At 50.2% G+C, this 11,966-nt stretch overlaps 1 protein-coding gene across 1 annotated transcript; it reads right to left on the bottom strand.

Moving 5' to 3' along the window:
• Positions 1-1,429: 1,429 nt before the first annotated feature.
• Positions 1,430-10,832, bottom strand: LOC143382666 (NUT family member 2D-like). The gene is made up of 6 exons (XM_077105614.1): positions 10,767-10,832; positions 6,520-7,049; positions 5,300-5,428; positions 4,119-4,258; positions 3,267-3,583; positions 1,430-1,531 (listed from the first exon to the last, which is right to left on the bottom strand). The coding sequence occupies exons 1-6, from the start codon at positions 10,830-10,832 to the stop codon at positions 1,430-1,432; spliced, it is 1,284 nt and encodes a 427-aa protein (XP_076961729.1).
• Positions 10,833-11,966: the final 1,134 nt, after the last annotated feature.

An 11,966-nucleotide genomic window follows, 5' to 3' on the forward strand; every position in this document is an offset into this window, starting at 1 on the left:
TGGGAGGGTCAGAGCACTGCATGAGTGGGGGGTGGGTCTGTCTTGGGATGAAGTCAGGACTTGCAGCCTGCTGGGTCCCTAGTGAGTTGCGGTCAGAACTGTAGGGGGGAGAGGTATAAAGGTCGGCCTTGTCTTCTCATCAGGAAGCCTACACAGGAAGACCACAGCCATATTGGGGATCAGTTGAATAATATTATCCATCATCATTCTTGAGTGGAGAAAGAAGCTGTCTAGAAAAAAATTGTTTCCAGGCTTATTTCTAGAATTTATTTAATTGCACAGGGGCTTGAAGGCTCAAAAGAAGCTCTCCATCTAAATGAGACAGAAGGGCCCAATGTTCTCAATAAATTGATAAAACATTGTGCCCCTGTCTGTGGTGGCATTGGCTGCCACAAATGCCTCACAGTCACTCAGAGTGTTTTGTTTCCATAGCAGGTCCTCCCCAGATGACTCCAATCTGCAGTGCTCAACAGGACTCAACCCTTTGGGACCCTTCAATGGTCCTTAGTGTGGAGTGCAAGGAGCCCCTGCCCTAACCATGCCTAAGCAGACATACTATGGGTATCTTGGAAGGACACTGTGCATGCCTGAGTTCACCTTTTAAATCAAAAGCAGTGGAGAACTGCAGGCACTGCTAGGTGCAGTTGTCAGATGATCTCCAGGGAACTGATGGAAGTGGCTGGCTACTGATCCCATGAAGGCAACATGGCAGTTTCGATCATTAGGAGCTGTGGGTCCCTGACATTCAATCTCAGAACTAGTACCACTAAGATCTGAGAGCCACCAGTTCCTCCTCAGACCTCAGAACTGTGAATACCAAGGGAGATGTGCTTTGCCTCATTGTTATTTCTCTTCATAGCAGGCCCTCAGATGATTGGTAAGGGAGATGTTTAACAGCCAAAGATCATGGAGGGATACACAGAGAAGATCCCCTAAACCAAGAGAGGCATTTCCCATGGGGTGATGAGTTGGGTTTTGGAATCTTGTCTGTTTTCTCCCAGGATTAGGGGGAGGACTCATCTAAATCTGGAAACAAGACCCAATAAATGGACACCTGTGCACCCTGGGTCCTAGCAACCCCAGTTATCACCTCTCAGTTCTCACTGCATGGAGGTGCACAGAAAACATGGCAGAAGGCAGAAGCTGGAGATTTTTTTTTTCCTACCAAAGTGCCTTTATTCCCAGTTACAGTCAAACAAGGTACAGCTTCCCACCCAGGATTGAACATTGTGACCCTCCCCTCTCAGTACCTCCCCCTACCCTCTTTCTACATTTACTATACCCTCCCACTCCCTTCATTTTTCTGAGAACCCACAGGAACTGTCCTATGTGATGAAGAACCTTTGGACCTTCCAAAACAGAATGAAGCAAGGTGAGATCTTGCCTGAGGGGCAGACACCCCAGAGGCCACTGGTCAACAGGACTGTCCTCAGGGCCTCTTCTTCTTTAGGTTGCCTGATGATGTGCACTTCCTCTTCAGAGGCTGTGAGGTTTTAGCCAGCTCCAGATCCACATCTTGCCCTCCAGTGACCTGGAGGGGAGGCCCAGTGCAGGGTGTGTTTTTCATGAAGCATGTGCGTCCAGTGAGAGCACTCTTCATGGCCATGGCACCTGGAGGAGGGTGGGAGCTGAGGAGACCTCTCTGGGGAGGTGGGGCCTGGATTGCTTGATCTCCTGAGCACAGGGTTTCTATTGGAGGGGCCTGGCTCTGGGACAGTTCCCAGGGCAGCAGGTGGTGCTGGGAGATAAGGAGGAAATCCAGGCTTTGGAGGTCCTCGTCCACACTGCAGCTATTGGCTGACTTAAGTGGCTGCCCAGAAGAAGTGGCTTTTCTGGGACCCACTGCACTTTTGTTCCCCAGGTTTGAGGAGGAGGATCTGCGGTTTGGGGGAGGATGGTTGAAGTGAATGGTCCCCAATGAAGAAGACCCGTGACAGCCTTGGAGGATAGCAGTGTCCTTTGAACCCAGCAACTCTGGCTCGATGGTCCTGCTCCTCTTCATGACCTGGGAAGCCACCTCTGTGGACCATTCCTCCATGCTGGCCCCTTGATCAGTGTGATGTTTCCGCTTCTCTGCACCTTGTTTTGCAGCTGCCTCGGAAGCTCTTGTGTCCTGTTGGGACATATCATGACCTTGAGGCACCTGCAAAAGTGCTTCTTCACAAGCTGAAGGAGGATATGGGCACTGGCCAACTCTTCTTCATGCATGAAATGGGCCACAGGGATCAGGACAATCATATTTCAGTGGGAAGTGGATCTGTTACTCATCTTGGTCTCATAAAAACACACTGAGTGTCTGCTGGCCACACTCCTGGGCTTCCTTTCTGCTTGATATCCTGAACCCTTTCATGGCTCTCATGTCTCTTTCCTTTTTTTTTTTTCCCATCCTACATCCTGTATCCTGGAACAGACTCACTCAGGGAGCCATCACAGACAGCATAATGATAACATCCTGTGGGCCACATGAGTAAGGTAATGTGCCTTCCTCATCTACCTGCTATCCCTTGCTCCCCTCTCCACCTGTGGTAACTCCCTTTCCTGTATACTTGTGTCCCTTTGTCTCATAGTCTGCCATGTATTGCTCTGTGCCTTGGTGTCTGTTCTGAAACCCTGGTAACCCTCGTGTCTCTATCTCCTTGTTCTACCTGGTGCCCTTTTCTTCTTGTCTACCTCTTGTTTCTTCCCAACCCCTGTTATTCCTGGTGTCCCTGCACTTCTTTATCAGGTGTCCTTGCCTCTCTTCTGTATCACCTACCCCTGGTCTACTGGGAGACCTTCCTTCTGCTTTCTACCTGGTCAGTAGTGAGTCCTTCCTGCTGCTCCAGTTCTTTTGTTAGGGCCAAGATATTTACATATGGTTTGGAGGAAAGCATTTCTTGCAGGAAGCGAGGATGAATTATATTCTCTGCCTGGGATGAGAAGGAAGAGAGTGTGAGTGACCTTGGGAGGAAATGGCCCCAAGTCAGGAGGACTTCTAGGAGAAAGAGGAAGCAATAATAATCCCATGCTCATTTGCACCATGGGGTTGTTATATCCCAAGTACCAGCTACACCCATGTATGAGTGCACACGTGTGCATGCACATTCTCTCTCTCTCTCTCTGTCTCTTTCTCTTTTTCTCCCTCTCTCTCTCTCTCTCTCTCTCTCTCTCTCTCTCACACACACACACACACACACATGCACAATAAATCTGAGATTCTAAGCCAGGAAACTCAATTCCATGAGTGCCAAAACCTTGTATACACCAAGATTGTAGGCCCAGCTCACCTTGTTGACAAAGTTCTCATCAACATAGCTCATGAGACTTGGATCTGGGTATAAATCATCCTGTTGCTCTAGTTCTTCCTCTCCCAAGTTTGCAGCAAGCTCTTCTGTAGACAAGTAGGAGGGCTCCCACGTGGCAAAATTTGTAGGCCCGAATAGCTCATCCATGATGTCCATGTACTCTTGGATGGCTTCAGGTGGGATCTCCTCGGGCGCCTTGTTCTCAGGCCCTTTGGTCTTGGCCACCTTGTTCCTGCGTGCCTTGGACTTGCGTGCCTTTGTCTCAGGCACCTTGGTCTCTGGTGCCTTGGTTTTGGCCGCTAATGAGCGGGCAGACCATACCTTAGTGTTGGTCTTTCTGGAGGTGCACACTAGGACAGGGAGGACCAGAGTGGTGTGTGAGTGAGGATTCCATGTTCATCCCAAACACTTGGTAGTAGGCAGGGTTCAGGGGCTCAGGGGACCTAACCTGGTATGCCATGCATGAGGACAACCTGACCCAGGAACCGAGGGATATAATAGTGCACCAGATGCAACATCTAGGAGAGTCAAGTGGGAGGACATTTGTAGTGACTGGTATTGCATGCACTCTACCCTACCGGGACCCAAGTCCCAGGCAGATCTTGTGTTGTTTCTTTGGATAGACAAGGAGAGAAAGGAGATCTGTACTTGGCCCAGTCAATACACAGTTCATAGCTGGGTGGCAGGGACCTCAGGTGTTAGGGGCTTTTTTTTCTTGTAAGAGGGAATCTCCAATACTGAAGGAAAAGTTCTTATTTGGGACAACAACTTGCCTTGGCCTTTTTCACTGCTTGGACACTATCATGGACTACTGTGTGAATGTGGGTACCCTACCTGGCTGTTGGACAGCCTCAGGGACTGGAGGCCTTCGGATTTCCAGCCTCGGAGTTGCAGGAGGAGGTCGGCACTGGAAGACCCCTGACAACTGCATCCTTGGATCCTCCATCTCCTCTGCAGCCTCAAACTCCATGAACCTTGATGGGATTTGGGTAAGGCAGGCACAGGCTGAGCTGAGAATCAGGTTAGCCATACCAGGCAGGTGCTGGTGTGGGATTCTAGGCGATGGAGTATTCTAAGCTACCAATCAGGAGCTAGTGGCAGGAATGTGGAGTTGCGTCCTGGAGTAGGTCCGGCCAGTGACAGGAGGGAGCTGCTACAGAGGAAGAACTACAGTTCTCGGGGAAACACTACATCAACTAGCACCTTAAGGGAATCAGATCTGAGGGACCCAGGCAGGGCCCCTAGCTGATCCTTGTTCTGGCTCTCTCCTGTTTCTGCCAGGAGGAACGACATCATCAGTTTAGTTGTAGAAACTGGTCAGGGATGTGATTTATATCAGGGAACACCAGAGGTCCTGACCCAATTCAGGGGTACCGAGGCTGGGACCTTGGGCCCTGAAAGGATCACCTGGGAGACCAAATTACAGGCAGGGTCATGTGGAAGTGAAAGCTAAGCTGAGAACATTGGGTTTCTTCCAAGGAGGGTGGGTTCTTCCCTTCCCTTGTTAGAAAGGCTGGGATTACATAGAGCAAAGGCAGTAAGGACAAGAGACATGTCCTGGGGCCACCTGAGGTGGTGGCTGGCCCTGACAATGCACTCCCCACCACCACCCTCTTCTGGAACATCAGGTTGAAGTAGTGGCCACTTTGATGAGTTATAATGGACCTCACCCTAGAAAGAGGTACCAGTTCCCAGGCAGGTGGCCCGAGTGAATCTAGTGCAACTTTTCCCCTCTGCAGAGCCAGCAAAGCAGCAGCAGACCCTCTGGCTGGGCTGGTACCTCCTCCCCATCCTGACCCTGAACCTCAAGGCAGAGTTGGAATCAAGAGTATGGAGCCTGGAGTTTCTGGGATTGTTGCCGAGAGAATGCCCAGGCCTCAAGGTAGAAGGAGCCACTATTTGGAGAGCTAGATGCCTCGGAGCCAAAACATAGGTAGGTGACAGTCTGTACCAGACCTTGCTGTGCAAACCATGATCCCCCATCAGTAGGCTCTGGGCCTTGAAAACTGGCTCACTTTTCTGCAGTCTCATAGAAGACCATCCGATCAAAGTTGCTGGTGCGCTGCCATTCCTGCAAACCCTTCCTCAGGCCCTCTTCCATGGTCATGGTGGGCTCTCGTCGGGACAGAGACCGAAGCACTGGGCTGGAATTCATCAGGATCAGTGTCCACAAGGTCACCCTCCTTTATCAGTAGACCAACAACCTAATTTCCTACCTTTGTTTTATTTGCCCCATGATGTTCAACTCAAAGTATTGACATTGGGACTCCAGGATACTTATACAAAAGTTTAACACCAAGGGCTGCATTGACCAGCATGATTGTGATTGGATTCCTCAAATATGATTGAGGTGTACTATGTGATGAATGTTTTTATCCCCCAACATTCACCTGTTGAAGCCCTAACCCCCAATGGAATGGTATCTGGACACTGCATTTAGTGCTTAGAAGGTTAGATGAGATCCTGAGGGTGGCGCCTCATGAGGGCATTAGTGTTCTTCTGGGAGAAGGAGGAGACACTGTGAGGACACAGGTGAGCCAGCTGTCTTTTCAAGCAAGGAGAAGAGAGAGCAATCATGGGATTTTAGGTCAGTTACCCTTTACCTGGGAATCCTGACTAACGAACTGTGAGAAAGGAATGCCTTTTTGTTTTTTCACAAATTTTCCATAGCATCATGGTGGCCCAGCTGACTGAAGACAGGGCACAGAATGGCCCGGGAGCAGTTACAAACTGGGGCAAAGTTGAACATGCCCATGCAGTATCCAAAGACAGCTTCCCCTCGAGTGTGACATCACCAGAGGGTCCTGATCAGGAGTTCATGACAATGTGTATGGGTAGCCATAGATTTCTGTGTTGGAGCCAGCACCACTAAACCCACTTGTGGTTGGGATGTCCCTGGTGCTGAGAACAATCAGGTCTATGGTGGAAGGTGAAATGACTGGGGGAGGCATGGAGTCAGACAGCCAACTTCGATTCCTGGCCCACATTACCCCCAGGAACCTCCTCTGACCTTGAGTCCTCCATGTGATGGTGATGATCATTGGAGACAAAGATTGCCTGCACTCACAGGGCTGTGATAGGCACCGGACATAAGGCACGTTTCATTCCCTGGTCTCAGCTTGTCCCCTCACCCTCAGGACCTTTCGTCCAGTTCCCCTACATCCCAGCCTCCTCTTTCCAACCCATGCTTTTCCTCCTGACAGAGCTCAAGGGGGAGCCTGAGGAGAACACTCACATGAGGAAGCAGGAAAGTGCTTCCACATCAGGAGTCTGAGGAAGGTGCCTGCGGACCAGGGTCTTGAAGCGCTGCCAGCGCCGGAAGTTCTCATACACGCTGGGAGGTCTGCTGGAGTCATCTAGTGGCACTGCAGCTGGGAAGGTGGGTAGTGTGCCCTCCCCGTACACTGTACCTGGCCATTGGCGTGCATTCATTGGGAACATGATGGGGGCCATCTGGGCAAATGGTCGTGGTGCTGGAGGGCGAAGGCCCAGGTGCCAGTGGATCCCATAGTTTTGAATCCCTCCACTGTCTGAGGCAGGTACAGTGGTCCTCAGGGCAGAAGGTGCTGTGAGGAATGGAGCAGGATGTTCCACACCCCCACAGAAGGCCCCTGGGGCCCTCCAGTTGAGGGGTGTCTGAGTGTGGATAATGTTCTGAATATGAGGAGGCCCCACTGGCCTCAGTTGTGGCCCATGTTTTCCAAAGGTGGACAGCCCTGGCACATATGACTGTCCAGGGTAAGTGGACAGCACTAGAGGGTTACCCTGGGAGATAGGTGCAGTCACCCTTGGTGCCAGGGGCAACTCCCAGAATGGCTGGTGTGTTGGCACAGGGGCAGCTGGAAGAAAGGGTAGGCCCCTGAATGCAGACATGTGGGCACCAGGATTGAAGTTCATGCCTGGTCTCCGTGATGCAGATGCTGTGGAGGCAAAGCAAAGCGGAGAATGGGGGAGGGAAAATGACAGCAGGATTGAGGACCCCCAGTTTCTTACTCAGTGGAAATCTGCGAACAAATGCTCACAGCTCAGGGCCCTTGGGCAGGGAAATTGTGCAGTTTGCAAAAGTCCCTGAGTGAATTTCATGTTCCGTTCCTTTAGTCGTAGTTCTACCCAGAGAAATCTCATTTTCAGTACACCAGGATTCCCAGTTGACTGTGACACCTCAGCTTTTTCTGATTCTGAGAGGCCCCTTGTGCATCCTTTTCAGACACTCCATTGGCCTCCTAGGTGACTCCCTAGAAATGGATCAACTTGACTCTATTCAGTGGCACCATGCTCCTCCTCATTCTCACCAACAGGAAAGGGACCTTCTCCAGGGCAGATGCCGGGACTTTAGGGTCACTTGTGAAGGTGACAGCTTCTAAACCTATTCCCCCATCACCTCCTCAGCCTTCCTTTTGCTAATACTCCTTATATACCCCTCCACTTTATTCCTAGGCATCCACACACAAACAAGAAACACCTGATTTAGATCTCTGCCTAGCTAGAGGCTGAGGAATTCTGTAGTTCACCCAGGAGCACATCCTGCCCAGCATGTGGGTGCTTCTCCCAGCACTTCCCACACCAAACACGAATGGGGGACAGATCCTGGCCATCTGTGATCCTAGTGCTCACTGGTTGCTGCCATAATGCAGGGAGCTCCTTTCCCAGGGAAGAGGTCTATGTGATAGACACTGAGTCCCGGAGATCCTCTCCTGGGCTGACCAGCAAAGGTTACTGAGGTTTATGAAGTTGATGGGATGGTGAGGATTGGGGTTTTCCAGAGGTTTTCACAGACACTGGTCATTTTTTTATTGGGCCTGGGAATTAGAGCCATTCTGATGTCCTTTTCTTTTGCACTCCTAATAATGGGAAGGAAAGTGTCCCAGAGACTCAGGCCTGCACCAGCTGCTACCTGTAGCAAGGTTGTTGGGAGCACATTCCTGTTCACCAGGACATTATGCTGAGTGAGGTCAAAGAATGGGAGGTGTACCACACTTCAACACTTGCATGTATCAATCAGGACAGCTGCCTAAGTTCCAATGACAATATGAGTAGAGCCCCTTCCTAACTGTGTGCTATTCTCCTTCCTGTCTTCAAAAGAACCCAGTCATCTTCAAACGTGATCCTGGAAAATGAAGAACACCCCACATGTGCTCCCTTATCATGGAGTACCAACCAAACCATGAAGATAAGCAAAAGTCTTCTGTGTTGTCTTGAAAACAATGAGCTGAGGCTACACACACAGAGTGTGAAAGTGATAACGATTCAGAAGATCCCCCAGAGGCCCAAATCTATGTTGGCTAAGGTTTTCTGGGTTCCCTGCCCTTCTGGAATCAATGACACCTGCTGTCTGAAAGGAAGGAGAAGTTTTCCTGGGCAGGAAGTCTGTGAGGGACCCTGGACTATGGCAGTTGGAGTGCCCTGCAGCCTCACCCACAGAGACTATATCGCACTGCATCTGTGGTCATTGAGATCCCCATTGGGCAGTTTTCTAGCTAAGAACACTTCTGACCCCTGCCCACTTATGATCTGAGACTCCCAGTCAGTCCCCTCAGAATGATATCCCAGGCAGCTTCCATGTGTCTGAAGAATGGACACAGGGCTCAGCATCTTGACTCCAGGAAGGCCTCACTGGGACCCCATCTGTGACTGCCTAAAAAACCATGCAGTGACCTGTGTCCATTCTACAAGGAATCAATCCCGTGGCCTCTCTCCTTTCTGCTGACCCAGTGTACTTCCCCGGATTAGTCTGGACCTGGGTCTTAGGAGCCCTCCTCCCCATGAGCAGTATCAGTCTTCCCAGGGCTTCCTGGGCCATGTCAAGTGTATTGTCTAAGGCTCTTTCCTTCCCTTACTTCTGTTCAATCAGTTGACCACAGGGTAAGTGCTCCATTCTTACTCCCAAGGGTTTTTGGAGTGACTGCCCTCAGATAACAGACCCCTGACTGTCCAGGCTCACCTCCTTCTGAAGGCCAGGCAGGACACCTGACACAGTGTCTCACAGTCTCCACAGTGGGAAACGTCAGTACAGGACCCAGAGAGTGACCTGTCTGTAACAGATGCTCAGGGTCCAACTGAGCCAAACTGGCCAAAGTTTAAATGTAAACCACAGTGGAATGTTGGATCCAGACATTCTGTAGCGGGGGAGGGGCCAAGGAGAGCTGGCCTGGGTGGAGGGGGGGCTGGGCAGACATTCCAGGAAGAGCTCTAATAGGTATAGAAGAACTTTGAGTTCCCTTCAGGCAATTCAGGGGTGACACAAGTGGTGTGTGCCTCCGGGTCATTTTGAAGTAGTTTCTAAAATCCACAGGAGAGGGGTGTGACAGGTGACCCTCTCTTTCAACAACCAAATTGTCTTTGCTTCCAATGATGGGCAGGACCAGTGAAGCATGGCTCTCATGAGCCACAAAATCACCGGTATACACAGTCAATACTCTAAAAAACTGTGGGGTATGGATTGTGTTTTATGTATAAAGTGTTTTTTTTCTTGTTGTTTTTGTTGGTGATGATTTTTTTTTCTCCCATCCCTGGCTTGCAAAACACACACTTTGGTGTTCATGAAATATTAACACCTTATTATAAGTCTTTTCAATAAATGGCAGGAGGGGGGCAAACCATGATATTCAGGCACTAAAAAGAAGCTTCTTTCATTCTTTCTTCCCTTGTTATTTCTTTTGAAGCAGTGATATAAAATATGCAGTGCAGAAAAACTCTGTTCTCATTCCACAGGTTTTTTAAATTTTTTAAAAAATAATCCTACGCTGTAATGAATGCTGGAGACCAGATTTTCAAAGCAAATTTTATTTGCTAAACCAAGGTCGAATTCAGGGCCTTGTATACTCTTGGTCAGTGCTTTGCCACTGAGCTTCAGCCCTTACCCATGCAATCAGTTTGCACTGCTTCAAACTGCTAGACCACAGGTGCTCATATGATAACACTAGTCAAATTCAATTTGTGCAAACTGGCCATGGGAAGGAGCACAGGGTAGAGCGCTTCCTTAGCTTCCAAGGACTGCAGCAGGGTGGTCTCTACTGTAGGCATGAGCAGTTTGTAACTGCGAAGATCACTTTGTCATTTCAGGCGCTCCCACTGAAAGAAGGACCAGCCCAGACGCTCTTTTTGGGGAGCCTTCTTGCCAGAGACACCTTGCAGGCTTCCCTACCCATTTCTTCCTCCTGCAGGGCCACGGGTGTCCCTCCTGCATCCCTGGCGCCTGAGCACATGCTTGGATGGAAGGGCGCGCGCACAGGCTGCCATGCAAAGGCTCCAATGTCCATTGGGGCTCCTGCTGGGAAAGGCACAGGCGCGAGCGCAGACAGCAGGTTCCCAAGGCCAGCAGGGCTCCCATGGCGGCATCCAGACTCAGTCCCATAAGCCTCTAGGTACTGGACCCGCGAACCTCTTCTGTTCCCACTATGTCCCTGCCCGTTCCTCTGGCCCCTGTGCCTCGCCAGGCAGCCCAGGCCCGGCCTTGCCTCCCCAGGTATGCAGGCCGCTCACAGCAGGCCTGGCAGTGAGGGGTGAGATGGCCAGTGCGGCGCCCACGTGGAAGCATCCTCCATCCATGTCCCTTGCAGCCTGTGTGAAACCCGGCTCCAGGGCACCTGTTTGGTGCCTGAGAAGTGTGGTCCTGGTCAGCAGGTCTGAGGCTCCTGTAGGTGTCTGACAAAGTGGTGACTGTCATCTTCTTGTTCCGCCTGAAACCTGTGAATGTTGGGGACACTGTCACCTGGCATCCGGGTTGTTAGCTGAAGGATGCTTATTTCCCTGTCCTTAGCAACTTTGCAGAAGGGAACACACTGAGCCAAGTGTGCTGAGTCTGCTGTAGTCACCCCGTGATTGAAGGGCCATCGTAGGTGGGCTGTTGGGGGGCTCGTCTGGACAGAGCACCTAAATGATGATGGGAGAACCGGGTGACCACAAGTCGTGTGCAATAAAGAGAGTCATGTTGTCTTATTAATTTGTGGTGCTTGTATATGGCGGCAGTGAAGTTGATGATATGGTCTCACCTATGCGTTGGTGGACTGTTGGGGGCCCCTGTGGATATTTCTGGGTGCCAGGAAGTTTTCCATCCATTTTGATAGGCGTGAGATCAGGGGGTGGTTATTTGGGTGAGAACATGAGACGCTGCGCTGGTCCTGGAGGGTTAGTAGGGGTTCAGAGGGCTCTGGTTGTTTTCGCTGTTCCTTTGATGGGGTGATGGGGTCCCTAATGTGTTGATGTGCATTCGTAATTTGAATCTTGCTCTGTTTCGACTGCCTGACGAGAATGTGGTATGTGTTCAGAAGTGTGGGTCAGATGAAGTGGTAATGGTCATCTTCTTGTTCTGTGTGGATATCGGAGATCAAGGGAAAGTCAGCTCTGGTTTTTGTAATATTTTGCTTGTGGTGGTCTTGTATATATATATAGTTTTCCCACGAACACACCCTGGGGAGTTTGGATACATATGTGTTTGCATATGGGCTATGTTAAGGAAGGCATTTGGGTAGTTTTCTCTGCACTTGCAATGTGATTATTATAGTTGGGAAATGGAGGAGGGATATTTGTACATTCTGGACATCATGTTTTGGTACAAGGGATTTTGAATAAATTTCATTTTTATTACCCATGCACATGTACTTGAGTGTGTGAAGGCTGGTCAGTTACTAATTTTGTGGAGCAGTAGGATGAATATATTCATTGTGTGGTGTGCAGATGGCA

This window comes from Callospermophilus lateralis, chromosome 17 (assembly GCF_048772815.1).
Source record: "Callospermophilus lateralis isolate mCalLat2 chromosome 17, mCalLat2.hap1, whole genome shotgun sequence".
Classification (NCBI taxonomy): domain Eukaryota; kingdom Metazoa; phylum Chordata; class Mammalia; order Rodentia; family Sciuridae; genus Callospermophilus; species Callospermophilus lateralis.